This window comes from Candida dubliniensis, chromosome R (assembly GCF_000026945.1).
Source record: "Candida dubliniensis CD36 chromosome R, complete sequence".
Taxonomy (NCBI): domain Eukaryota; kingdom Fungi; phylum Ascomycota; class Pichiomycetes; order Serinales; family Debaryomycetaceae; genus Candida; species Candida dubliniensis.
This window is the reverse complement of record NC_012867.1, coordinates 955,999-981,337: the sequence shown is the minus strand read 5'-3', so window position 1 is coordinate 981,337 and position 25,339 is coordinate 955,999. Positions and strand designations below refer to the sequence as shown.

General features: G+C 33.7%; 13 protein-coding genes across 13 annotated transcripts; 10 read left to right on the top strand and 3 right to left on the bottom strand. All coding sequences in view use genetic code 12, as the record gives it.

Moving 5' to 3' along the window:
* Positions 1-105: 105 nt before the first annotated feature.
* Positions 106-1,113, top strand: CD36_29840 (palmitoyl-protein hydrolase, putative; the record flags this gene model as incomplete). Its single annotated transcript, XM_002421964.1, has 1 exon — positions 106-1,113. One exon carries the CDS (start codon positions 106-108, stop codon positions 1,111-1,113), a length of 1,008 nt encoding a protein of 335 aa, XP_002422009.1.
* Positions 1,114-1,514: 401 nt separating this feature from the next.
* Positions 1,515-3,047, top strand: CD36_29830 (bleomycin hydrolase, putative; the record flags this gene model as incomplete). The annotated part of the gene is made up of 1 exon (XM_002421963.1): positions 1,515-3,047. The coding sequence occupies one exon, from the start codon at positions 1,515-1,517 to the stop codon at positions 3,045-3,047; it is 1,533 nt and encodes a 510-aa protein (XP_002422008.1).
* A 163-nt stretch (positions 3,048-3,210) lies between these two features.
* Positions 3,211-4,125, bottom strand: CD36_29820 (phosphatidylinositol N-acetylglucosaminyltransferase subunit, putative; the record flags this gene model as incomplete). Its single annotated transcript, XM_002421962.1, has 1 exon — positions 3,211-4,125. The coding sequence occupies one exon, from the start codon at positions 4,123-4,125 to the stop codon at positions 3,211-3,213; it is 915 nt and encodes a 304-aa protein (XP_002422007.1).
* A 171-nt stretch (positions 4,126-4,296) lies between these two features.
* Positions 4,297-5,094, top strand: CD36_29810 (conserved hypothetical protein; the record flags this gene model as incomplete). The annotated part of the gene is made up of 1 exon (XM_002421961.1): positions 4,297-5,094. The coding sequence occupies one exon, from the start codon at positions 4,297-4,299 to the stop codon at positions 5,092-5,094; it is 798 nt and encodes a 265-aa protein (XP_002422006.1).
* Positions 5,095-5,348: 254 nt separating this feature from the next.
* On the top strand, positions 5,349-7,811 carry CD36_29790 (transcription initiation factor TFIID subunit, putative; the record flags this gene model as incomplete). Its single annotated transcript, XM_002421960.1, has 1 exon — positions 5,349-7,811. The coding sequence occupies one exon, from the start codon at positions 5,349-5,351 to the stop codon at positions 7,809-7,811; it is 2,463 nt and encodes an 820-aa protein (XP_002422005.1).
* A 1,815-nt stretch (positions 7,812-9,626) lies between these two features.
* Positions 9,627-9,977, top strand: CD36_29780 (conserved hypothetical protein; the record flags this gene model as incomplete). The annotated part of the gene is made up of 1 exon (XM_002421959.1): positions 9,627-9,977. The coding sequence occupies one exon, from the start codon at positions 9,627-9,629 to the stop codon at positions 9,975-9,977; it is 351 nt and encodes a 116-aa protein (XP_002422004.1).
* A 2,404-nt stretch (positions 9,978-12,381) lies between these two features.
* CD36_29770 (major cell wall mannoprotein with possible lipase activity, putative) lies at positions 12,382-12,888 on the top strand (the record flags this gene model as incomplete). Its single annotated transcript, XM_002421958.1, has 1 exon — positions 12,382-12,888. The coding sequence occupies one exon, from the start codon at positions 12,382-12,384 to the stop codon at positions 12,886-12,888; it is 507 nt and encodes a 168-aa protein (XP_002422003.1).
* Positions 12,889-13,244: 356 nt separating this feature from the next.
* Positions 13,245-14,975, bottom strand: CD36_29760 (conserved hypothetical protein; the record flags this gene model as incomplete). Its single annotated transcript, XM_002421957.1, has 1 exon — positions 13,245-14,975. The coding sequence occupies one exon, from the start codon at positions 14,973-14,975 to the stop codon at positions 13,245-13,247; it is 1,731 nt and encodes a 576-aa protein (XP_002422002.1).
* A 1,192-nt stretch (positions 14,976-16,167) lies between these two features.
* Positions 16,168-18,579, top strand: CD36_29750 (conserved hypothetical protein; the record flags this gene model as incomplete). The annotated part of the gene is made up of 1 exon (XM_002421956.1): positions 16,168-18,579. One exon carries the CDS (start codon positions 16,168-16,170, stop codon positions 18,577-18,579), a length of 2,412 nt encoding a protein of 803 aa, XP_002422001.1.
* A 412-nt stretch (positions 18,580-18,991) lies between these two features.
* On the top strand, positions 18,992-21,853 carry CD36_29730 (beta-coat protein of the COPI coatomer, putative; the record flags this gene model as incomplete). The annotated part of the gene is made up of 1 exon (XM_002421955.1): positions 18,992-21,853. One exon carries the CDS (start codon positions 18,992-18,994, stop codon positions 21,851-21,853), a length of 2,862 nt encoding a protein of 953 aa, XP_002422000.1.
* Positions 21,854-21,943: 90 nt separating this feature from the next.
* CD36_29720 (conserved hypothetical protein) lies at positions 21,944-22,726 on the bottom strand (the record flags this gene model as incomplete). The annotated part of the gene is made up of 1 exon (XM_002421954.1): positions 21,944-22,726. The coding sequence occupies one exon, from the start codon at positions 22,724-22,726 to the stop codon at positions 21,944-21,946; it is 783 nt and encodes a 260-aa protein (XP_002421999.1).
* A 262-nt stretch (positions 22,727-22,988) lies between these two features.
* CD36_29700 (H/ACA ribonucleoprotein complex subunit, putative) lies at positions 22,989-23,468 on the top strand (the record flags this gene model as incomplete). Its single annotated transcript, XM_002421953.1, has 1 exon — positions 22,989-23,468. The coding sequence occupies one exon, from the start codon at positions 22,989-22,991 to the stop codon at positions 23,466-23,468; it is 480 nt and encodes a 159-aa protein (XP_002421998.1).
* A 306-nt stretch (positions 23,469-23,774) lies between these two features.
* On the top strand, positions 23,775-25,265 carry CD36_29690 (zinc finger protein, putative; the record flags this gene model as incomplete). Its single annotated transcript, XM_002421952.1, has 1 exon — positions 23,775-25,265. One exon carries the CDS (start codon positions 23,775-23,777, stop codon positions 25,263-25,265), a length of 1,491 nt encoding a protein of 496 aa, XP_002421997.1.
* Between the last annotated feature and the right edge of the window lie 74 nt (positions 25,266-25,339).

The following is a 25,339-nucleotide window of genomic DNA, read 5'->3' as shown; positions in this document are numbered from 1 at the left end:
ACCTCCAATTAGTAGAGATGGTTGCAAGAGAATTCAAGTTCTTAAAGAATAATGTCGTGTATCATGGAATAAAACAAACGTGCTTGATAAGTGCACATTAAGAATATGGCGCACGCCAGATCCACAATAAACTTGTGTTCAGTTGACAAACGAACCACACGAATGCTATTACTGAATTTACTCAACGTCCAACAAACTATACTTCTGTTAATACCAGAGACAAATATTGATGTGTCCAAAAATTTGGCAAAACCTGTTTTGCCAAATGCAGATGATTACAGACCTGTGGTAATTTGGCATGGTTTAGGTGACAACTACAATTCGTCGGGAATACATAAAGTTCATGAAATATTAGACAGCATGTATCCAGGAATATATGTCCATTCAATACGGTTAGATGAGAATCCTTCTTCTGATGAACAAAAGTCTTTTTTTGGAGATGCCAACCGGCAAATTGACGAGGTGTGCAAACAACTTCGGAATATCACTGAATTACTGAAAGGGTTTGATTCCATTGGGTTTTCCCAAGGTGGTGTTTTTTTGAGAGGTTTGATAGAAAGATGCCCCTTGGAAGTGAACAATTTTATAACGTTTGGCTCTCCGCATCTTGGTGTACTGGAACTACCTCTATGCAAAGACCGGTTTGATTGGTTATGCAAACAGAGAAATGCCCTATTGAAGAAGCAAGTTTGGCGTGATAGTGTCCAAAAGCGAGTTGTACCAGCACAGTATTTTAGAGATCCAGCACACCTAGACCAATACTTAGAGCATTCAAATTACTTGGCAGATATAAACAACGAGTGGGCGGAAAGGAATGCAACTTACAAGAAGAATTTTTCCAAATTAAATAAATTGGTGTTAGTTAGTTTCACCGAAGATACCACTCTTGTTCCTAAAGAAAGTTCCCAGTTTTATGATTTCGACCCGGAACAAAAGAGAAGCATTCCTTTTCTTTATACAGAGCTATACAAGAATGATTACATTGGATTGAAAGCCCTTTACAAAAAGAATTCAGTTGATTTTCTATCAATTAAAGCAGAACATATGCATATTGATGAGGGTTTCATTAAAAGTATTGCACAAGAGTATTTTGGCGGGAAATTGGGTACTTAAGTATTAGTATTTTTTGTAGTAGCTAAGTATCACTAGCACAATATTTAAGAATTTTTTTTATCTCTATATAAGATGTGATTATACATTTGGCTGTTAAGTTCACAGCCGAGTTATATACCTCAGTGGTTATCCGCGAGCTAAATGTTGTGCCGCGTAGTAGATAGGAACTTTTGGTTTTAATTGAGGAGGTGGCACCACTGCCTATACTTCGAAAAGAGAAAAAGAGCAAATGTGGAGATAAGACATGCTTTTTTGTCCGCATTATCTACAAACTGTGGTTCTTATCTTTTAAGGACAAGATCAAGTATAAATAGGGTCGATTCTTCTTATCCTATAGACTTTTTTTTTTCTTTTCGTCTTTCTTTTTGCGTTCAGCAAAGTTTCCAAATAATATCTAAATTATGGGTTCTAACACTTCTAAAACAATAAATTCTGTCTCCACAAAGGCATCACTACCAGAAACAGAAGAAGAGGAAATATTAAATGAAAAGTCTTATTCATTGACTTCTGATTTCGATGATTTCCGTGAACAATTTGAGGGACTTGAATTAGAAAACGCCGAGAATGAAATCAACCCGATCTCCGAGAACATCTTATCTAAATGGGAAGATGATTTCAAATCTCAAACAAAGAATCTTTTAGCTCAAAATGCCCTTGCCAAGAATGCCATTGTTGATGTTATTGCAAAGAATTCTGTTGGGAGACAATCTTTAAAAGATAGATATTTATTTAATATCACAGTTGATACTATTGGTTCACCAGCTCACCTTAACAACCAAAAACTGTCTGGAAGATGCTGGATTTTTGCCTCATCTAATGTATTACGAACTCACGTTATCAAAAGTTATAATTTGAAGGAGGATGACTTTCAACTCTCACAATCTTATTTGTACTTTTATGACAAGTTAGAAAAGGCAAACTTTTTTTTGGAAAACATTGAAGACACAGCCAGTGAAGATTTAGATTCTAGGTTAATTAGTTATTTGTTTAGCAACCCAGTTAATGATGGCGGTCAGTGGGACATGATAGTGAATTTAGTTAACAAGTATGGAGTGGTTCCAAACGAAGTTTTCCCAGATAATGCCCAATCAACCAATTCATCAAAATTGAATTATGTTGTTACAGAAAAATTACGGGAATATGGACTTAAACTTAGAAGTCTAATTGCTAAAAATGCACCACAGAATGTCATTAGTTCTTTTAAGGCAAGTGCTATTAAATCTATTTATAAGACAATTGCCTTGGCTTTAGGTACTCCACCTAAGCCCACTGATGAGTTTTTGTGGGAATTTGTTGACAAAGATGGGAAATACAAGTCTTTTAAAACCAATCCATTAGACTTTTATAAGAATCATGTCCGCTATAATGCTTCAGAGCATTTTTCTTTGATACATGATCCTAGAAATGGGTACAATAAATTGTACACCGTGGAAAGGTTGAATAATATATTTGGGGGAAAACCAATTGAATATATCAATCTTGAAATTGACGAGATTAAACAGGTTGCAATCAAAATGTTGAAAGACAATGAACCGGTGTTTTTCGGCTCGGATGTTGGTAAGTTTTCCGATTCAAAGTCTGGAATTTTGGACACAACTGCCTATGACTATTCGACTGCTTTCGATTTTAGTTTGGATATTACAAAACTGCAGAGATTGAAGGTTGGTTCCTCACAAATGACACATGCTATGGTGATCACCGGAGTGCACCTTGACCCTCAAACCAACAAGCCAGTCAGATGGAAGATCGAGAATTCTTGGGGCGAAGATTCTGGTCAAAAGGGTTGGTTTATGATGACAGACGAATGGTTTGATGAATATGTTTTCCAAATTGTGACAAACAAGAAGTATTCCGGGAAGAAAGCGTATGATATCTGGAAAGGCAAAGAATTCAATACATTGCCATATTATGACCCCATGGGTGCTTTAGCATAAAATTAATTGGATAACATGCCAATGTTTTTAGATTGTTTTATATTTCTTTTGTAAGCGTGTCTTGTTTATATGAACAATTCGTATAGTAGATTATGCCAACAGTTTATTATACCGACTACACTGAAAAAATAAAGTATAAATTATCCGGCTACAATATGTATGCTCAGTTTTGTATACCTGACTTCATGAACTTTGGTTTTGCAACATCCCATGGTCCTTGTATCTCGTTCTTATACCTCTGCAAGGACAAGAAATACATAGGCATGATGACCACCATCACAAAAACCGATAGTACCCAATAAACCAAAAACTTATAGTTCAACAAAACATACACTAAATAACTAGCCAAATTGAAAGTGAGAAACGCTATTGTCCAATGTATAGCTTCTAGACCCAGGAGTCGTATCTTTGCATCAAATAACGGTAGTAGTATGTTAACTTCAATGGCAAACAACACAAACAAAAATACTTCTAATGTTGTGCTCAATCTTGATGCCAACACAATAGCGTTTGATAAAGAGATATTTGTGGAAACTATTGGTCGATAACTCACTTTCATTGAATAGTCGTGAAATATTGAATTGGCTAAACACAACACGCAAGAAATTGCCCAAATCGAGTCTGAAGAAGTGGACTTTGTTAGTGATTTCAATATTGGAGACACAATTAGGAGTATAAAAGTAATCACCATCAACGATCTCATGTTCATCGATAAATTGTTTAATGTAAAGAAACCGATTAGGGAAATACCGGTGCTAATTAATGTGGGTATTATGGGATCCCATTGCTTCTCGTATATCCCAATAAACATCAAAATAACTAAAAGAATGCATGAAATATAGAAAACAATAAATGAAAACGCCTGTACCAAGTTTTTATAGGAATATTTGGCAACGGTTGTGTTTCTTTTCAATTGAGATAAAAAAGATTGATCAGTATAATTATCTGGAAATGGCTGTTGTAAGTATAGCAATTTCTTCCATGAAGGTTGTTCCTGCAGTAGAGCATGTTCATGATAGTTTTCTGTAGATGGATCGCTATCATGCAAAATAGAAGAGCTTAAATGTATCTCTTTCATGGTAGTTGCTCATGGAATATGCCGATTCGTAAAATGAACCGAAATATCGAAAAATAAATGAAGTTAAAAAAAAAAAAAAAAAACACATAGGATAAAGAAATCTCCCTTACTCAAACTCAAATATTCTACCATCAACATCAAAACCAACCAACCTTAAACTTCTAACTACTCATGAACCAAAGAAATACAATCCAGCCAGTGAGAAGCAATAACTCAACGAAATTAGCTGTTCCAGCTCGACATTCTCATACCACTTCAGTGTCTTCATTTAACAATGCAAGTTTCACAACCCAATTTTTACCCAACCAACCAAAACCAACAAGAACAGGATCTAGTAGTGGCCATTATAGATTATCCCGAACAACTACAAATACTACCGGAGATAATTATTCAACGCAAGACACACAAAGTATTGCCACTATAGACAAAGTGCCGCCCTCAAAACCAAGTGCAACTTATCTGGATAAGTTATGGACGCAAATTGATGTATTGGATGATGTCAAAAAGATGGCTGAAGAAGTTAGAGGCAAAGGTTCGTTTTTCAATGACAACTTTAATCTACAATTGAAGAAACTTAAGGAGCTGCAGGATAAACTATTGAATACTATGTCGACTCAACAATTTAATGATTTCAATTCCAAAGAACATCAAAAGCAACATTTTTACCAATTGAATACTATAAGTCCAACAGTACACCCTTCTGATAATCTATTCAAAGAGCATAAAATACTTCATGAGGATGAAGAAAAACAGAATCAAGAACAAAAAAAGCAAGCCAAACAAGAAAAGATCAATTCATTTTTCAAATCCGACGACAAGCAAGAGGACCTAGAATTTAAAAACCAAACTATATATCGTAAGGAGAATTTTGAAGAGATAAATCAGTATGTTTCACAAATCAAGAAAGATTTGAAAGGACTCGGGGAGTCTATGAAACAATTTGACGAATCTACAAGAGAAATTTGGTAGATAATAGGATTAATATACATTCTTGCTAGTCTCAATAGTTTATTAGTCTTTATCATCTCTTCTATTAATGAATAGTATGAGTGAAACACCTTTTGATACTCTCTGAATAGATGGTCGTGCCCAAACCATGTTAGTTTTCACCGAAAAAAAAAATAACTCGAGAGGAAGAAAAAACAATTCTTCAAAGGTAGTTCCAAATAGAAGAATAAACAATCCTATCTTTTGATTGGTAAATCCATCAACAAGTATTTAAAATGGCAGAAGAAAATAAGCAATTGCAAGATAGTAAAGATGGCGAAAAACACCAAACACTGGAACAGACCAATACTAGTGGGAACACTCAAGTATCAGCACCAGCACCAGCACCAGCACCAATTCCTCCAGCACAACAACAACAACAACAACAACAACAACAACAACAACAACAACAACAGAAATCATCAACACAAAACCAACTGTCAGCAGCAGCATCTGCGCGTTCTTCACAAGGTGGTAGATCTAATCCACCACAATACTCTCAGGCTGATTTGAATAGAATTGTTTTGGAGTATTTAAATAAAAAAGGATATCACAGAACTGAAGCCCAACTTAGACTTGAGAGCTCCAACATCCCAACACCAGCAGTACCACTTGCAACACCAGCAACAACAGAGTTGGCATCTGTCAATGAAATTGGAGACAATAAAGATTTAAAGGAAAAATTGACAAAAGCTGAACAAGAATTGAAAGAATTGCGAGACAAAAAATCGAAAATTGAGAAAGAGTTGCGAGAGGCAAAAGATCGTGAAGTTAAAATAAGTAAAGAAAAAGAATTAAAACAGTTGAAAGAGTTGGAAAAGAAAACGAAAAGGGAAAGTGATCCGGAAATCTATTTTACTGCTTATTCTATGTTAAGAAGATGGGTTGGGTCATCCTTGGATTTATATAAACCAGAATTATCGCGAGTATTATATCCATTATATATTCATTGTTTTTTGGAATTGATATCTAAAGGATTTTCAAGTGAGGCTAAATCATTTTTCGACAAATTCAGATCAGATCATTTGATTTTGCACGGGGTCGAAGTTGAAAAGTTTGCTGGTTTGTCATTACCAGAACATTTGGAGGAAAATGATTTGGCAGTTGCTTATAGAAAGTATAAATATAGAATTTTGGTATCCAAGACTTCTTTGAATTTATTGATATATTTTCTCCATGAGAATGAAGCAGTTGGAGGTGGTATTTTAATTCGAATTATAAATCAATATTTGAACCCGGTTATTTCAACTAATCGACCAGATAAAATAGATCAAGAAGGAGAAGCCAATCCTGAAGAAGGGATATCGGAATATGTGACTGATACTGATGAAGTGAAAAAATTTAACGAACAAAATGTCAAATTGGGTAAGTTACCAATAGATCCTGAAGTTGCCAAAGAAGTTGAAGCAGATTTAAAGATTAAAGATGAAAAAATCGAACCTGTCAATGACAAAACATTAACTGAAGAATTCCAAGATATGATAAAGCCGGACCAGGACCTGCCTGCTAGAGAATCATTGCCTCTTCCATTAAAGGATGCAAATGACATAAAGAAGATGATTATACAAGTTGAGGATTCTCGATCAAAAATTAAGCTTGGGGCAATACAAGCAAGCTTACCTTCGGTCTGTATGTACACATTCCACAATACCAATAATGATATGACATGTATTGAATTCAATGACGATTCAACTTTGGTGGCAGCAGGGTTTCAAGATAGTTACATCAAATTGTGGAGTCTCGATGGGAAACCTTTAAAATCTGTATTGAAAAGAGATCGTCATAAACCACAAGAAAATACCCGAAAACTTATTGGTCATAGTGGACCAGTTTATGGAGTTTCATTTTCACCAGATAATAAATATCTTTTATCATGTTCAGAAGATAAGACAGTAAGATTATGGTCATTAGATACATATACTGCATTGGTTTCCTACAAAGGTCATACCCAGCCTGTTTGGGATGTTAAATTTTCACCTTTGGGACATTATTTTGTTACTGCATCGCATGATCAAACAGCAAGATTATGGGCCACGGATCATATTTACCCATTGCGTATATTTGCTGGACATATCAATGACGTCGATTGTGTTGAATTCCATCCAAACTCAAATTACGTATTTACTGGCTCAAGTGATAAGACTTGTCGTATGTGGGATGTTCATACTGGTAACTGTGTGCGTGTATTTTTGGGCCATACCAATTCTGTAAATTGTCTTGCAGTATCCCCTGATGGTAGATGGTTGGCTAGTGGGGGAGAAGACGGGATTATTTGTGTATGGGATATTGGTTCCGGAAGGCGATTAAAGAGTATGAGAGGACATGCCAGAGCTTCATTGTATTCGCTTGCATTTTCTCGAGACGGTACTGTCTTAGTCAGTGGGTGTGCCGATAATAGTGTGAGAGTATGGGACGTCAAAAAGAATACAAATGATGCTGGACCTGAACCTGAAGCGTTTAACAATAACGTCAACGGCAATGAAACCAATTCTGATGGAGCATTGTCAACGCAACGGCCACAGCAACAACAACAACAACAACAACAACAACAACTGCAGCAACAACTGCAACAGAGTAAAAAGGAATCAATTGCTACGAGTGACCATATGAATGCATTTTTCACTAAAAAGACTCCTGTATACAAAGTTCATTTTACCCGAAGAAATTTATGTCTTGCAGCTGGTGCTTTCCAAGGATGATATCATATAAAACACAGATTGCGGAGATTTGAACATTGTATAATTTATGTAACAATATTAAATAAATGGAAGTAAACAAAGTAGAGAGAAATTTTTGAGAAGTGGAATTGTCAGCAACTTAGCAACAATTGAGAGGAAAATAAACGAAACAGTTTTTGTGTGGGGGAGTTTGAATAATTGCTATATTTATATCTGACGACTTTTAATTTTGTCTTTGTTAACTGTGGAGAGCAACCTTTGTTGAAATTACGAACGATATATTATGTACCTTGAAAAAGTACTTGCACCTGTATACACATACATACATGTACAAGCTCTTGCACATCTTTTATTTCAGCCTTTTCGTCTTCAATATAGTTGCGGCTGGAGTCGCCAAGAAAAAGAGAGAAGAAGAAGCATAGAGATGCATCGTAAATAAGTAACTTTGAAAGGTAAAACATCAATTGAATTGGATTGGATTGTTGATTTTTTTTTTCTTAGCATGATTGCTTATTGGAGCAAATGTGCCTGTTAAAAAGCACACTCTTGGTTTGGGTTGTAAGATCAAACTGTGGATACACTATGTTGACTAAAAACAAAAGTGAAAACATTTGCAACTATTTATAAAAGAAAGTTTCATTGGCTGGTATCACAGAAACTTGGAGATTCGAAACGCCACCATTGTTTTTTTTTTTTTTTGGTCATTAATTTGACCTTTGGTTTTGTTCATCAGATGTTGGTTGGTGTCAGTATTAAATACCACTCTATTAATAAATAACCCATTCGGGCTATGTAGTTAGTGTTCAACTCTCTTCAAAGCTAGTACGAGGGAAAGTTCAATTGACCCACACAGTCTCAGGAACATAAATATAACTTATACGAAACAAAAAAAAAAAATACACACTCTATCAACCGCCTTTGTCTTCTCCCACTCTAGGTAAAATAAATAAGAACAAAAAATAAAAGAATTGTCCTTGAATACAGATGGTGTTTTTGAATAAAAAGTTGTTGTTGAAGCTAGGGTTCGACAATGTAGATTAAGAAGTAGCTCTTTGTACATACAAAAATCGCAAATCAAAGAAATACTCTGTTTTATTCAAGAATTATTACAACTACCAATTCTATACTATAGAAAAACAAGATAAACCAGAATTAATCGTCAATTTCTTCTATTTATTGGTGATTGAATTTGACTGTTTTCAATTCACAGAGGTCTCGTGAATTGAATGCCCCCCTATTATTATTATTATTATTGTTTGGACTATTACCGCATTATGCATATTGAGAGAGTGTGTATTACACAATTACAACAACAGTTGCACCAACAGCAACAACACCAGAACAGAATAACAAAGCGTGATTTTCATTTTTTCCATTTTTGTTACATAATTTCTATTTTTACTACCAATTGAATAATTTTATAAATGGGGGGCGTTGCTTTTGTTGTCGATTTTGGTATTTCAAATTTTGTATAATGAAACTTTTATAGTAATTGGCTAATTTCATAAATGTAAACAAATTGTACTAAGTCTTTTATAAGCTTGCTGTTTACATGCAGAACAGGTATAATATATTTATTTTAGTATAGTTTTTATTTTCATTTACAAATAATAAAGCAATTGAGGAGGAGAACACATAACCAAATCTGTAACATGAAATATTTGAACCACAGTAAATATTCCCAAAAACTATAAATACTCCCAAGAGTCCCCCCTCATTCCCATTCAATTATATTTCTATTTTTTTTCCCGTTTTTTCAATTTTTTTTTTCTTCTTCTTCTTTTTGTTGATCATAATCTTGTATTAAATAAGAAGAACATTCAATTACAGTCAAAAATGAAATTCTCCACCACTTTATTAGCTTTAACTGCCTCAATTGCTACCGTTATGTCTGCTGATTCATCAGCCGCTGCTTCTGGTGCTGGTTCTGCCGCCAAATCTGGTGCTTCTTCAGTTGCTTCTGCTGCCAAATCTGGTGCTTCATCTGCAGCTTCCGATGCCAAATCTGGTGCTTCATCCGCTGCTTCTGGTGCTGGTTCTGCCGCTAAATCTGGTGCTTCTTCAGCTGCTTCTGGTGCTTCATCTGCTGCTAAATCTGGTGGCTCATCAAGTGCTTCCGGTTTTGCTCCAATTGTTGGTGTTGGTGCTGGTAGCTTGGCAGCTGTTGCTGGTCTTTTGTTGTTGTAAGCAAAACCTAACCCTAAAAGATAAATAAGTAGAAGTATTTCGTTTATTTACATTTTTATAATTTATCAATAATGCAGTTAGAATGAAAAAAAAAAAGGTCAATTTTGATGTGTGAATTCTGATCATTATACTTTTAGTTCAGTTGTTCATACTAGCCTTCGTTTTTTTCTTTTCCACAGGTATATATTTTCGTTTAACTTTTTCGGTACATCTTGAAAATAATGGGTGCCAAGAAAAAAAAATCAGGGGGAAGAGACACGCGCAGGAGATAGCGGCGGAGAGGACAGAATAAATCTGGAACCGTTAAAAAAAAATGGAAATTATAAGAGTTTGTCAACTTTAAAGTCAGTTCAAAAACTGAATACTTGAACTTACTTGTTACTAACAGGTCAATGTGAACTTTTGTTACCATAATTTGTTTGAGTAGTGATATTTCTTTTTAGATTACAAATAAGGTTTTTATTCCACTGAACTGAAATGTCTAACCACAGTATTTCGTTTTTTTCAACTTTATTTGTGTAGTCGGCTTATTCCAATAATTAAAGTTTAGAGGGATATGATACTAATGATTGCTACTATTTAAAATACATGAAATTAATAAATTAGAATATTTGTTGTTGTAATAATATATTTAAATCCTAAAGCCACGTTTGTAGTCAATTTTTAAATTGAATTAATGCTAATCAAACAAGAAATATCACATCGATTCCATAAGCAATTCAAGTGAATTTCCAACGACTTAACTAGAAATTCATTGAAGATAACGATATTTTCAATGTATAAAAGTATAATTTATTTCAATTAAGTTCTTTTCATATAGTTTTTTAAATATTTCAGAGTCTATCGAACAATATAAATAGAATGTGTCAAATTTATATTTAATTCTTTCTTCAAGAAAGTGACAGAGTCAGTCAGTCGGTACTGGTGAGGTTTCTTTATTGTTGCGTTTTTCAAACCAAATATTTGAACTAATGTTCGGCCCAAAAATTATTGTATTCACTGGCAGTATTTACAACATGGGGCTGTTTTATGTTGCAGAACCTCGCAATTTAGATTTGGTTGCGGGTATGTGTGTGCGAGAGGCGAAAAAAAAAAAAAGCGGAACAATAGGAAGCCAACACAGCCTTGTATTTTTTAAGTCCCATAACAGGTAAAAATTAAGAACATAAAAACAACTTTGAAAGGAGGCGAAGTATAGAATTCATGGAAATCAACCCTTGATTTATAGAACTATATACATATTTCCGCAGTACATCATTTACTTTAGAATATATGAGTTAAATTGAAACAGGGAAAATTTCTAGGACATGAATTGGCCAGGCCACTAGTTATAGTTGGAACCACCAGTAACATCAAAGAATATCAATATGTTGAGTAAATAAGATTACTATATTGCAGTAGAGGCTGTATTTCAGTGATGTTGAGTTTTCTAATAGAACTTTGCTCAACGAACCCCCTATTCAAACACACTACCATGGACTAAATTCTGTACAAGCAGGTGGCTTTACAAGTTTCCGTACAAAGCTAGTCAATTACGACGAAAGGGAAATCAAATGAAAATCATTTTGTATTTTGTTTTATGAAGAGATACAGAGAGAGACACATACACACACACAACGTAACACGCACATATTAAATTAGTTAATCAATTGTTGATTCAAGTGTGGGGTATAATGATGATGATGGATATCTGAAATGATCTCCTTTGAATTTCAATTAACATCGTTTCTTTTTTTAGCCCCTCCTGTTTAACTCAACCCTTCTAGAATTATTACTACCATATAATAAAGTAAATTAGCGATATGGTATATTTATAACGGATACTATTTATACATATATATGTCTATATTATTTTTTAAACCATACACTCGCTAACAACTCTTGGATGTATTCTCAATCTTTCGGATTATCGTCGTTGAATAAATCTCTCCCACTATTAATTATTTATTCTATTTTTCTGTTTTTGCCTAATCAGGAAATAATTCCTGTATATAAGCATTGATTTGACTTTCCCCACTTTGACAATTGAAATTTTTTTTTTTGGCCATACAATTAGTGACAATAACAATACTAATAATAATAATAATAATAACCTAGTGTGGAAATCAACTTGATTTTACTTTAACATCATCATCAACAATATTTTGGTGCATATTAGCCATACAACATAATATAACAAAACAAAAATCTCAGTATACTTAGTAGTATATATATAAATACACATTGAAAAGTGTTCCTTCTTTTTTTTTTTTTTTTTTTTCTATTTCTTTTCTTTCCCTTTTCCTTCTCAAATCATACATAAATCATTATTATACCCTTCGGTTTAAAAACCCACATTAGATATTCCCCCTTGCTTACCCCCTTCGATTTACATTTTTTTTTTATATCAAATAATACTATCACAATGAGATTTGCTTTCACAACTGTATCATTATCCCTTTTATTATCCTCTTTGGTTGCTTCAGAAGCAGCATCATCTGATGTTCAATTCTTGACTGCTTTGGTTGGTGATTATCAAGATCATAAATCCGATTATATTAAATTTTTTGCCACAGCAAAAGATGTCCCTGGTGATTTATCAACTTTGGCTACCAAAGTATTGACTTATACTGATGATTCCTACACAACTTTGTTAAATGACGATTCCTTGAACGTTTCCAACTTGGAAGGATTTGCTACTAGTTTGCCATGGTATACCAGAATTCAAGCTGAAGCTGGTGGTAAAGGTTCTGCCTCTGGTTCTGGTTCTGGGTCTGGGTCTGCTAAATCAACTGCAAGTGCTGAAAAATCTAGTGGTTCCAGTGCTTCTGCTTCAAAAACTGCTGGCAGCTCTTCTGCTACTGGTGGTGTCAGTGAACTCATTGCCCCTGTTGGTGCTGTTGTTGGTGCATTGGCAGTTGCTTTAATGTAAATAACTCAAAAAAGTAAAGCCCGTTCATCATTACTAGCTAAGGTCAAACAATATTAATTCCTTGCCTTGTGCACATAAATCACAAACACACAACATCATATATTAATTTAATGACAACACACAAAATTTGAATGAAACATTCGTTTATAAAATATATCATTTACACATTCTTTAGTTCGGTTATTCATTAAAGAGAACTTTCTTTTAATTTAATTTAAGATTCTTCCACCACCCCCTTTTTTTTATTATTATTTATCAAATGTATATAATATAATACATGTTAAAACTCGGCCACACACAAAGACAAGTAAAATAATTATATATATGTATATTATTAGTACGAGTAGCAGTTACCTTTAAACTGTCATAAATAACTCTAGATATTTTAAATTCCAGAGAACATTATCTAAACATTCTATAGGAACATGACTGTCATAATTTCCGGACCCATCACCAAACATCAAATTTTGAACTTTATCAATTAAGATAATTAAATTTTTATTCAATAATTTCAATCCATATTCAAATTCTTGATTCATAATCATTAATGATGATTGATTCCCCAGTGATACAATAACTTTTTCATTAGTGGTAGAATCATAATACAAAGGGAATTTGAATGGTTTGATATTATGTGATGGTGTCTTCTTCAGTAATGGATAATTTTTAGATATTTCATCAATAATATAACTTTGACTTCCATGTAAAACCATTTTATATTTATAATCAGTATTAGTGATATCGGCAATTAATATCATCAATTGAACAACAATTGATAATGTAGCATTTATTTGTTGAATTTTAAAATTATGTAATTGGGTTTCATTATCAAATTCTGGTTGATAATATTGATTTTTCAATTCAATTGATGGGTTATTGTAATAACAAATGGCCAATATTTCTTGCTGATCTTGAGGGAATTGAAATCCTAAAATAGAAAATTTTGTTGAATCTATATTATCAATGGGGAATACAACTTCAATTAATTTCATCTTTGTTTTCAAAAGTTTATTTAATTTTTGTTGTTGTAATGATAATTGTGATACTTGAATATTTTGAATTTCTGTTTCATATAATTCTAATTTATTTTCTATAATTTCTTTGGTATTAATATTGAAAGTTTCAATTATATTATGTAAATCATTAATTTTCTGTTTGATATTGTAAATCTTATTATTCAATTGTTCATTTTGTGAATTTAATCTATTCACATCATGTATTAGTTTATGTACTTGAAATTGTAATTTATTCAAAACCACATTGATATTATTTATATTCTTATAGTCTTGTAAATTCCCAATGTATAATTTTATTTGTTGCATTAAATTATGTTTCGATATAAACAATTCTTGTAAGGAATTGTATAAATTATTCAAACATCGAATCGAATCAAACGTATACGATGGAATTGGTTGAGATAAACTATTCACATTCAGTTTCTTGTCATCATCTATTATTATTCTATTCAACATATCTTGAAAAGTAAACCATCCATCATTCAATTGTAAACTCAATGTATTCGATTTATATAAATCTAAATTCTCTAGGCTACTACTTTCAACCGTGGTCACTTTCCGCAAATTTAATTTGTAAAGACATAATAGTTTCCAATCTCCATCTCCATGGTTTCGACACCAAAGCTTGATAACACATTTATGAATGTTTGGTGGTACATATGGTAAATTAATTTCAAATTGGGGATTCATGTCATTAGATATAATCTCACTAATATACAAGAGTTTATTATGAATGTTTGAGTGGATAGAAATAAATGTAGTTAGTAGTGATGATTGGTTTAATTGTAACAATTTTTGTGATGATATCGAATCTTCAATCTCTTGTAATGGATTCACCATTCCTATAGAGTTTATTGTGCTTCGACGTCTATTCAAAATTCTTGTGGGTGGTTGTATATGCTGTTGTTGTTCTGATTGTCCGGTATAGGTTTGCATGATGTTTTGATTGTTTTCCATACTATCCCTAACAGATAAATGCAAATTATGGAATCGCACAGATCGTAAATTTGCAAGTTTTCCATAATAATGATTATGCTTATGATTGGTCTTGGAAGGTTTTATGCCATTCATTGTATTTGTTCCATTATTAGTGGTGGTGTAGTTATGATGAATCAAAACAAAATCTTCTATAAATGGTTTTCGGTTTTGTATTTTTTCTACCCACCACCACTCCTATCAATTATTAAAACTCTCAACTCAGTTACTACAAAACAAAAAAGAAAGAGAGAGAGAATTCTGTTAGTGTACTCTGTAACCTAAGGATAGATTTAATACTTCATCCAATTCAGATTATTGACTATTTAATTTGTATTGGATGACAATCCTGCAAAACTTTCTAGTTGAAATTGTGTGAACCTTTAGATTTATCAATCACTACAATAGGGACATGTTCTACTCTCCGATTGATCTTCTGTTACACTCTTACAATCCAATTTATATGAATTAATGTAACTGTAACCACATAAAACTTCCCAACCGTGCTTTGCAAGAGAACTTAGTTGTATAAATGTATGTGCTTTCCTGCTACCACAAGCATACTTCTGTAAAGGTGCAAAAGGGGGACCAGAATTTTAAGCTAAGAATTGATTCCGACATCAATGAAAACATTTAAGATTCAAGTTTAATGCTTGTCAATAAGGGATTCCATGTGAAAATGAAACCGTAAAAGTAAAAGAAGAAGCAACAACAAATCCTACCAAACCAATACAGATAAACATAAAAGATCCACCACCAATAGTTTACTAATAATATCATATCTATTATTATTCTGGTCGTAGTTGAGATCCTTATTGGGTAATTAAATTCATAAGTACAAATTGCTGCTGTTAATTTAATTATTATTATTATAATTGAATAGAAATTTCAGTTTCATTTTTTTGCTTTCTCATTTTACTATGGTTTTAAACTATCATTATAATACACTGAGTCTTAAAATAGGATATAGAATCATCAACTCAAAGTATTTTTTTTTTTTTTTCTTTCTTTTTTTGCTATTTCTAATTGTCAGAATTTCACTACTACTAGTACATTAATTTGTTACACAGGTTGTTCTCTCTATAGAGTTTCGGTGACCATAGCTACAAGATATAACTAGTACCACAAACTCTGACGAAAGAGGAAGAATAAAACAGAGCAGAATACAACGAGAAAAGAAAAGCCAATAAAAAAAATTCTCAAGCCAATAAAAAAAACTCACAGGCCAGACTTATCCCAGTTGATATATCAGTATATATTTGATAACTATTATTAGTACTTTACAAAAATGTCGGAAAGAAAGAAGTTCAGCTCAAGAATTTCGTCGATATTTAACTACAATCTGTCAAATTCTATACCTACTCAGTCGTCAATTCAAAAGCTGGGTTCACATTCTAGATCAACCGGCACTCCAAAATCGGCCCCATCAAGTTCCAAAACTCTTGGTTCATTGTCGCCGTCACCTAGACCATTGAGCAAACCTTTGTTAAACACTAACAATTTAAGGAGCAATTCGTCATTAGTTACTTCAACCCTGCATAACAACAATAACAGCATACTGGTGTCATCAAGAACTGACACAAACAGAAAAAAAGTATCGTCAAAACCGTCAATAAGTACATTGGAATCATACCCTCATAGCAATAGCAATAACAATAACAATAACAGTAATTATGATAATAGCATCAATAAAAATCCTCATTTAAATGACAACATAATCCTGCCCTTACAACATCATAACGAGGGATCACTAAATCCAAACCAATACTACCAGCAATCCCCTCAATATTTGAATCCCCTTCTAAAATCTCCTGACTCTTTAGAAAGTGGCCCCTCGAAACCCACCAGTCCCAACCCTTCCATTAACAATAGATTGCGTCGGAAACCTCCAAGTGATTTGGACTCTTTTGACTTTGGAATGTATGGTGAGAATAATGATGGAAGTGATAATGAAACCAAGGGAGGCACGTTTGATTCACCAAAATCAGGAACAGGTATAACTAATGATATTATTGCCGATTTGGAAAGTGATATTGATAATTTCTTGAAAGCAAGTAGTGAGAGTGGGAAAGAAATATCAATGGTGACCAGAACAAATTCAAGTAAACATTCTTCGCCATTTCCAAGCAGTTCGAGTGACGTTGCCGACAACAGCTATATAAATGATTTAAGTATAAGCAGATCGAAACCTGTTATGGGATTAGCTGATATTGTCAATGAAGACAATCAACATAATAATAAGGATTTTGCTGAACCGTCATTATCGGCTCCTTATCCTTTAGATTCCCCATTGATTACTCCGGTGATTTCACCAGTGGAATCACCACAAATTATCCAAAATGAATTTATGCCAATCACCAGTAATGATAATGATAGTCCCAATTTGAAATCTGAATTCTCATCTATGGGACAAACTAGTCTTGCAAATCCATTTTCTTCACCAGTTGCTTCTGGGACACCTTCTATTGTATCACCTAGGAGATTACGAAATTTTGATTCATCAACACCAGTAAGTCCCGTTGCTAGTTTAATATCATCTACTGAGAGAAATGGTGGAGAGATTTCCCAATACCCAGTGTCCTCAATTTCAAGAAATGCTTCACAAAACTACACATCCTCAAGGACTCCATCAGCTGTGTCTCGAATGCATCTGGCAAGACTGCCAGGGTACCCACAATCACAACCACTGGCCCAGACCCAGACACCACTATCACGCACATTAACTGAAAACTCAACCGCAGCACCAATTGCACTTTCCAAATCTTATACACAAAAGACATATACCAGCAATAGATCCAACCCAAGTCAACATCGTATGTCAAGCTCGGTTGGATCTATATACAGTTCAAATTCATATAGAAATGTGAATTTAGCTGCGTTGAAAAAAACATTAAAGTTGAAGCCTGGTGAAGGAGAAAGATCCAATTACGTTTTGGCTATCAGAAGAGCCGCCGGTACTTCTTATAATGAACTGACTCGAATGAAGTGGAAGTTGCCTGTCGGTATATTACCAGTTGACAAATCAGCAACCAAGGAGAACTCTAATGGTAAATACATGAGATTGGCAGGTAATCTGTTAGCTTCTTCAAGGAAGAAAACAAGCGGTGTCGAATTAAAGCATGGTCATTTGAAACCAAGATTATTGGCTGCTGAAATTGATGAAGGTGATGATTCCACCGCAATAAGTTTAGCCAAGACACCTTTGACCCAATCGTCGGTGAATTTGAAAGCCACAGAAACTAACACAAACAAAACTGTTTCCAATGAGAACTCATTAATAAGAACAACAACTGATGTTTCAATAGTAACAGGTGATACTAATAGTATAGTTACGACAACCACTGATACAAATACAAGTGGGAGAGGAGAAGGTAATGGAATTAAAAGAAATGAATCTATCGTGTCAAGCAATTCATCTGGCAGTTTATCTGATAAAAATTTTACTAATTTCGGGTATTATCAACATAGAAGTTATAAAGATGATGACGAAGATATCTTTGCTGATGGTGTCAACCGACAAGCAACTAATGAAGATGGTAATGAGACAGATGACGAAAACAATCATATTAACGGTTACCCTAAGAATTCCTATATGGACATTAACAGCATTGACCACCCAGAAGAAGAAGAAGAAGAAGACAATGAAAGGCCAAGGTTGGTATTGGCCAATCCTGATTATGATAGTGATGACAGTTCATAGACAATTTACACATTTCTAAAATGGTATATATGTATATTCAATAATAATAAAGAGTTTGTTTTTAATTCATGAAGTTTTAATTCTTTTTCTGATTGTACGTTTCTGTCAGTCATGTAGCTTATGCTTTAGCAGTTTAAGGATGGTGTTATAAGGAGTTTAGTAGTTCAAATCAAATGCTTAAACTATTGGTCGTGTGGCAATCGATTTGAACAAAAAAAAAAAAGAGAATCATACACGTAAATGAAACTCCTACAACAACCAAAAAAAAATAAAAAGTTGTCCGCCAAAAAGAAAAAAAAAAAAAAAAAGAGAACAACAAATCAAAGTTTCAAAACTATTTCAGTCTTGTTGTCACCATACTATCAATTGTTCACTTCTTGATCTAAAATCAAATTGAATAAAGCTTAAGATCATGAGTGATAGTGGCTATACATTAATCTATGAGCCTAATACGGCTACGAAAGTATCTGTTAATGAATTTAAAAATTTGTTGGAAAAAGGTAAAGATGATGTGAAAGTGGATACTATGAAGAAGATTTTGATTACCATCTTAAATGGAGATCCTTTACCTGATTTGTTAATGCATATAATTAGATTTGTCATGCCTTCTAGAAATAAAGAATTGAAAAAGTTGTTGTATCATTATTGGGAGGTTTGTCCGAAAATGGATGAATCGGGTAAAATGAGACATGAAATGATTCTTGTGTGTAATGCCATTCAACGTGATTTACAACATCCAAATGAATATATTCGAGGCAATACTTTGAGATATTTGACAAAATTGAAAGAACCAGAATTATTAGAAACTTTAGTTCCTAATGTCCGTCAATGTTTAGAACACCGTCATGCTTATGTCAGAAAGAATGCGGTTTTTGCATTGTGGTCGATTCATAAAGTAAGTGATCATTTGGCTCCCGATGCTGATGAATTGATTTACAGGTTCTTGTATGAGGAAAATGATTCTGTTTGTAAAAGAAATGCTTTTGTTTGTCTTGGAGATTTGAATAGAGAAGCTGCTTTGCAATACATTCAGGATAATATTTCAGTTATTGAGACTTTAGATCCATTGATACAATTGGCCTTTATTGAGTTCATCAAAAAAGACTCTGTTCAAAATCCATCTTTAAAGCAACAGTATGCTCAATTAATGACAGAAATTATTGAAAGCTCTTCCAATGTTGTCATGTATGAAGCTGCTAACACTTTGACTGTGTTGACTTCAAACCCTCAATCAATTTTGTTAGCAGGAAATAAATTTGTTGAATTGGCTACTAGAGAGTCCGATAATAACGTCAAGATTATTACTTTAGAAAGAATAAACCAATTACACAAGCAGCATCCTGGTGTATTACAGGACTTGTCATTAGAGATTTTACGAGTTTTATCTTCACAAGATTTGGATGTTAAAAAGAAAGCTCTTGATGTCACTTTACAATTCATCACCACTAGAAATGTTGAAGATGTTGTTAAGTTATTGAAGAAAGAATTGCAGTCGACAGCTTTGTCCAATGACGATAAGAATGCTGATTACAGACAGTTGTTAATTAATGCCATCCATCAATTGGCTATTAAATTTGTTGAAGTTGCTGCTAATGTCATTGATTTATTATTGGATTCTATAGCCGATTTAAATACTACTGCTGCCTACGAAGTTATCACATTTGTTAAAGAAGTTGTTGAGAAATTCCCTGATTTAAGAGACGCTATTTTGAGAAGATTAATTTTAGCTTTGCCACATGTGAAAAGTGGAAAAGTTTTCCGTGGTGCATTGTGGGTTATTGGTGAATATGCCTTGGAAGAATCGTTAATACAAGAATCTTGGAAATATATTAGAGGAAGTATTGGTGAAGTCCCTATCATTGCTAGTGAATTGAAACTGAAAAAGCATGAAGAAGACACCGAGGAATTACAAGAGGAAGAGGCCGAGTATGATGGTAAACCTCGCAGAAAGGGCCCAGTTGTATTACCAGATGGTACCTATGCTACTGAATCAGCGTTGACAAGCGAAACAACTGACTCTTTGGAAAGTGACAGTAAGACTCCTATCAGAAAACAAATTCTTGGTGGTGATTTTTACTTGGGTGCTGTATTAGCATCTACTTTGGTGAAATTGATTCTTCGTTTGCAAAGTTTGAAACAAACTCAAGAAAAGATTTTGAACGGATTAAAAGCAGAAGCATTGTTGATCATGGTTTCGATTTTAAGAGTTGGTGAATCTAGCTTGGTTTCTAAGAAGATCGATGAGGATTCTGCGGACAGGATTTTGTCTTATATCAAGATTTTGAACGATGAAGAAGATTTGCAGGAAATCAAGACAAGTTTCCTTGAAGATACTAAAGATGCATTTAAAGCACAAATCAACAATGCTGAATTGAAGAAAGCGGAAGCATTGGCTAAGGACTTGCATGATAATGCTGAACAAATTGACGATGCAATTGTTTTCAGACAGTTGGATAAGGATAACAAAAAGAGTAAAACTTCTGTGGATGATCTTGCTGCTGCGTCAGGAAGCAATGAATTAAAGAAGGAAGACTTGTCTTCGAGATTGAACAAAATTATACAATTAACTGGGTTCTCGGACCCTATTTACGCAGAGGCATTTGTCAAAGTTCACCAATACGATGTTGTATTGGATGTCTTGTTAGTCAATCAAACCACAACTACTTTAAGAAACTTATCGGTTGAGTTTGCTACGTTAGGGGACTTGAAAGTTGTTGATAAACCAACTACTGCAAACATTGGACCTCACGGGTTCTATAAAGTTCAAACAACTATTAAGGTTACTTCGGCTGATACTGGTGTCATCTTTGGTAATATAGTGTATGACGGTCAACACTCAGACGATTCACGTATAGTCATTTTGAATGACGTTCATGTTGATATCATGGATTATATTAAACCAGCCACTTGTTCAGAAAGTCAATTCCGTAAAATGTGGAACGAATTTGAATGGGAAAATAAGATAACCATTAAATCACCCATCGAAACATTGAAAGAATATTTGGATGAATTGATGAAAGGTACAAACATGCAATGCTTGACACCAGGTGCGGTGATTGGAGAAGAATGCCAATTTTTATCAGCAAACTTATACTCCAGATCCAGCTTTGGTGAAGACGCATTGGCTAATTTATGTATAGAAAAGCAAAGTGATGGTCCAATAATTGGTCATGTCAGAATAAGATCAAAAGGACAAGGTTTGGCTTTATCGTTGGGTGATAGAGTGGCCTCTATTTCAAGAAAGGGTAAGACGGCAACTATTACTCGTGTTTAAAAAGAAGTGCACTGCTTTCATAGTTTCCTTATTTTGATAAGCAGACATATATATATATATATATATATCTATACAACAACGTATTACTAATTACATTAATTTACCTGTAGACGAATATAAATACTCTAATAGCCTGTTATTTGCTTTGTTGATCAGTTCCTTGGTTTTCAGGGTACGGTGGCATAAAGCAGAATCAATATGCAATCCAAATATAGGGGAGTTGTTAATATCCCTATTATCGACATTATTCCCTTGCTCGATTGTTTGTAAAACAAAATTAAAGATAGAATGTAAATCACCTTGAATAAACCCCGAGTAAATGTGTTCGCTATACTGGGCTATATCAAGGTATTTCAAATTATGTTTATGTTTCAAATTCTGGCTATTTAACAAGATTGTAAATTTATAATTCGCTGTCTTAAATGTGAATAAATCATAATTTATATGCATTATTACGTTTAAATAATAAATAACATACATTAAACACTTGGTGATGTATATTGGTTTCCCATAAATTGTTAGGTATTGATCAATAGAACCAGGAACTGGATCAGTAACTAGAATATCTCCAATTTTGAAATTGTCAATTAGTTTTTGCTTTTGGTCCAAAATTTTTGGAGGCTCAGATAAAGTTAATAAAATCGTTATATAAGTGACTTTATCTTGTTGTGAGACATTCACCCTAGGATGCATTTTATTTATGTAGTTTATTAATTTATGGTCCTCTAAAGGTTGTGTAGGTTTTTGATCCAATGGAGTATTTGTCAATTCCAACGCAAGAAACTCTTGCAGTTGCTGTCTCAACAGTTTAAATTCATTGCTATAAACCTTTTTCCGTTTCTTTATGTTTAGTCTATTTGTTGGTGATGACATTGTACTACTGTTGTTACTTATATTTGTTGTAAATACATCTTATATTTGTAAACTCAGAGTAAGTTTCTGGCACCGTAAACAGTTTTCTCAATGAATGGGCGTGTACTTGGACAATCTTTCTAACTTTTCTTTTTTCCATTATGGTAATCCATCGCTTTTGCAATTTTTTTTTTTTTTTTTCAATTTTCAATTTTCGGGCTGAAGTCTTCTTGGATAAAAACTGAAGTTTACAATACCAAATCTAAATATCAACAATAACATAATGGGTAGCAAAAAGGAAAGTAAATCCAAATCATCAAGCGATGATGTCTCAACCGAAGATAACTATGAAAAAAGAATGTCAGCAGTCTTGCCTTTCGCTAAACCTTTGGCATCTAAGAAATTGAACAAAAAAATTTTAAAAACTGTTAAGAAGGCATCCAAAGCCAAACATGTTAAACGTGGAGTCAAAGAAGTTGTAAAGTCATTAAGAAAAGGTGAAAAGGGTTTAGTAATTATTGCTGGTGACATTTCTCCAGCAGATGTTATATCACATATTCCAGTTTTGTGTGAGGATAATTCAGTGGCATATATTTTCATTCCTTCTAAAGAAGATTTGGGATCTGCAGGTGCTACTAAAAGACCAACTTCATGTGTGATGATTGTCCCTGGTGGAGGTAAGTCTAAAAAGAATGCTGATAAAACTGACGAATATAGAGATGGTTTTGATGACATTGTTAAAGAAATCAATGCTTCTGAATAAGCAAACAACGCATGATCACGAAAGGGGCTAAAAGTATTTCTGTAAAGATATATAGAAAGATTGCAAGCAAAGGGACTGATTTAACGAAACCTGCAAAAGGTGCTTTTGCTGGTTGATTGATCTAATATTATATATGTATATGTATTTTCACCAAGTTTAATAAAAGATGGTTTCCAATTAAAGGTGAGTTTTCAGGTACAGACTTTTATTACTTTTAGGATAATATAATATAACCCTGTTGAATTGTATATTATAAGATCGTGCTTGCAAAAAACATCGCTAATCCAAACTCTCAACCTTGAAAAAATGTACACATATGTTCAGGGATTATGTAATCAACTGAATTCAAAACAAAACAGAACACCAAACGACAAACCCACCCACCAGACCACTTTACAATCCATTAGCAGTGGTTTATTTCTTTTCTTTAAACAAATACCACACAGCACAATGAGTAAAGAAAATGCTCAATCTGCAAACGATGAAACAGCTACACTTACGGCTGTCGATTACATTCAAAATCAAGAAGAATTGGAGAAGGAGGCGAGAGAATTAATGCCTTACGATCCAAATGAATGCACGTATGAAATGGGAGAATTACGTCAACCGTTATTCGCCTGCTTGACATGTTCAACTGAAAATGAAAATCAGCCAATAGGAGTATGTTACTCATGTTCAATACAGTGTCATCTGCAGCATGAGTTGGTTGAATTGTTTACCAAGAGGTCATTTGTATGTGATTGTGGAACAACAAGAATGAAGAACACAAAGGACGGTGCTTGTAAATTACGAAGACACGGGAAAAGGGAACATAGTGGTCGGAAACTTTCAAATTCTTCTGCAACACATTCAACATATGTGGAACTAGCAGCTGAAGATATTCCTAGCAGTTCAAATACATACAATCAGAATTTTCATGGCAGGTTTTGTGGCTGTAAACAAGTCTATAATCCTCTAGAAGAAACAGGTCATATGATTCAATGTTACTTTGGATTTACTTGTGGGGAAGACTGGTATCATGATAGGTGTATAATGGGTATTACATTTACTGACGAGAGAGCGACTCAGAAACCTCAGAATTCGCAGGAAGAATCAGTACCAGATGGTACCAATATCAAGACTGACATTTCAACAACACAACTGGATACAGCTAATGTTGATCTGATTGAGAAACTTCAATATTTTCCAAAACTAGAGGCTTTTGATGAGTTTATTTGTTGGCGGTGTGTTTCTCTGTTCAAAGATGTATTTGAAGATTTGGATAAGCACTTTCCTGGTGTTGTATTGTCAAAATTACCACGGTTTTCAAACGTTAACACGGTTGAGGACTGGTATTCTCAGAGGGAAAAACTACTTGAACCATGCCCAAAAAAAATCAAAACAGAAGCAAGCTCTGTTACTATGGGAGAATTTCATAATCAAGAATATTCGTTGTTTTTGAGTAACGATTTCCGATATAAATTGATGGATAACTACGAGAGCCTTGATCATGAGTCGAAATTGTACAAATTTTTGATTAATAACTCATTCCTTTTCAAGGATGATCCTATATTCAAGCCCCCTGAAGACGATTCGGAAGACGACTGTTTCTCGTCGACAAATGTTGGCACTGGACGTGTTTTGGAGTCATTGCCTCGTGACAAAGCAATTGAAAGTATCCAGGCATACGATAAGATAAAATCTAAATTGAAAGATTTTTTTAAACCATTTGCAGAACAGGGTAAAATAGTTACTGAAGAGGAAGTAAGGAACTTTTTTGGGCATATTGATGATAAAAACAACGACTCAGAACAATGATTTTTATGTTTTCTTCTTTTCTATGTAAAAAAAAAAAAAAAAAAAAAAAAAAAAAAAAAAGAAATAACTCTTAT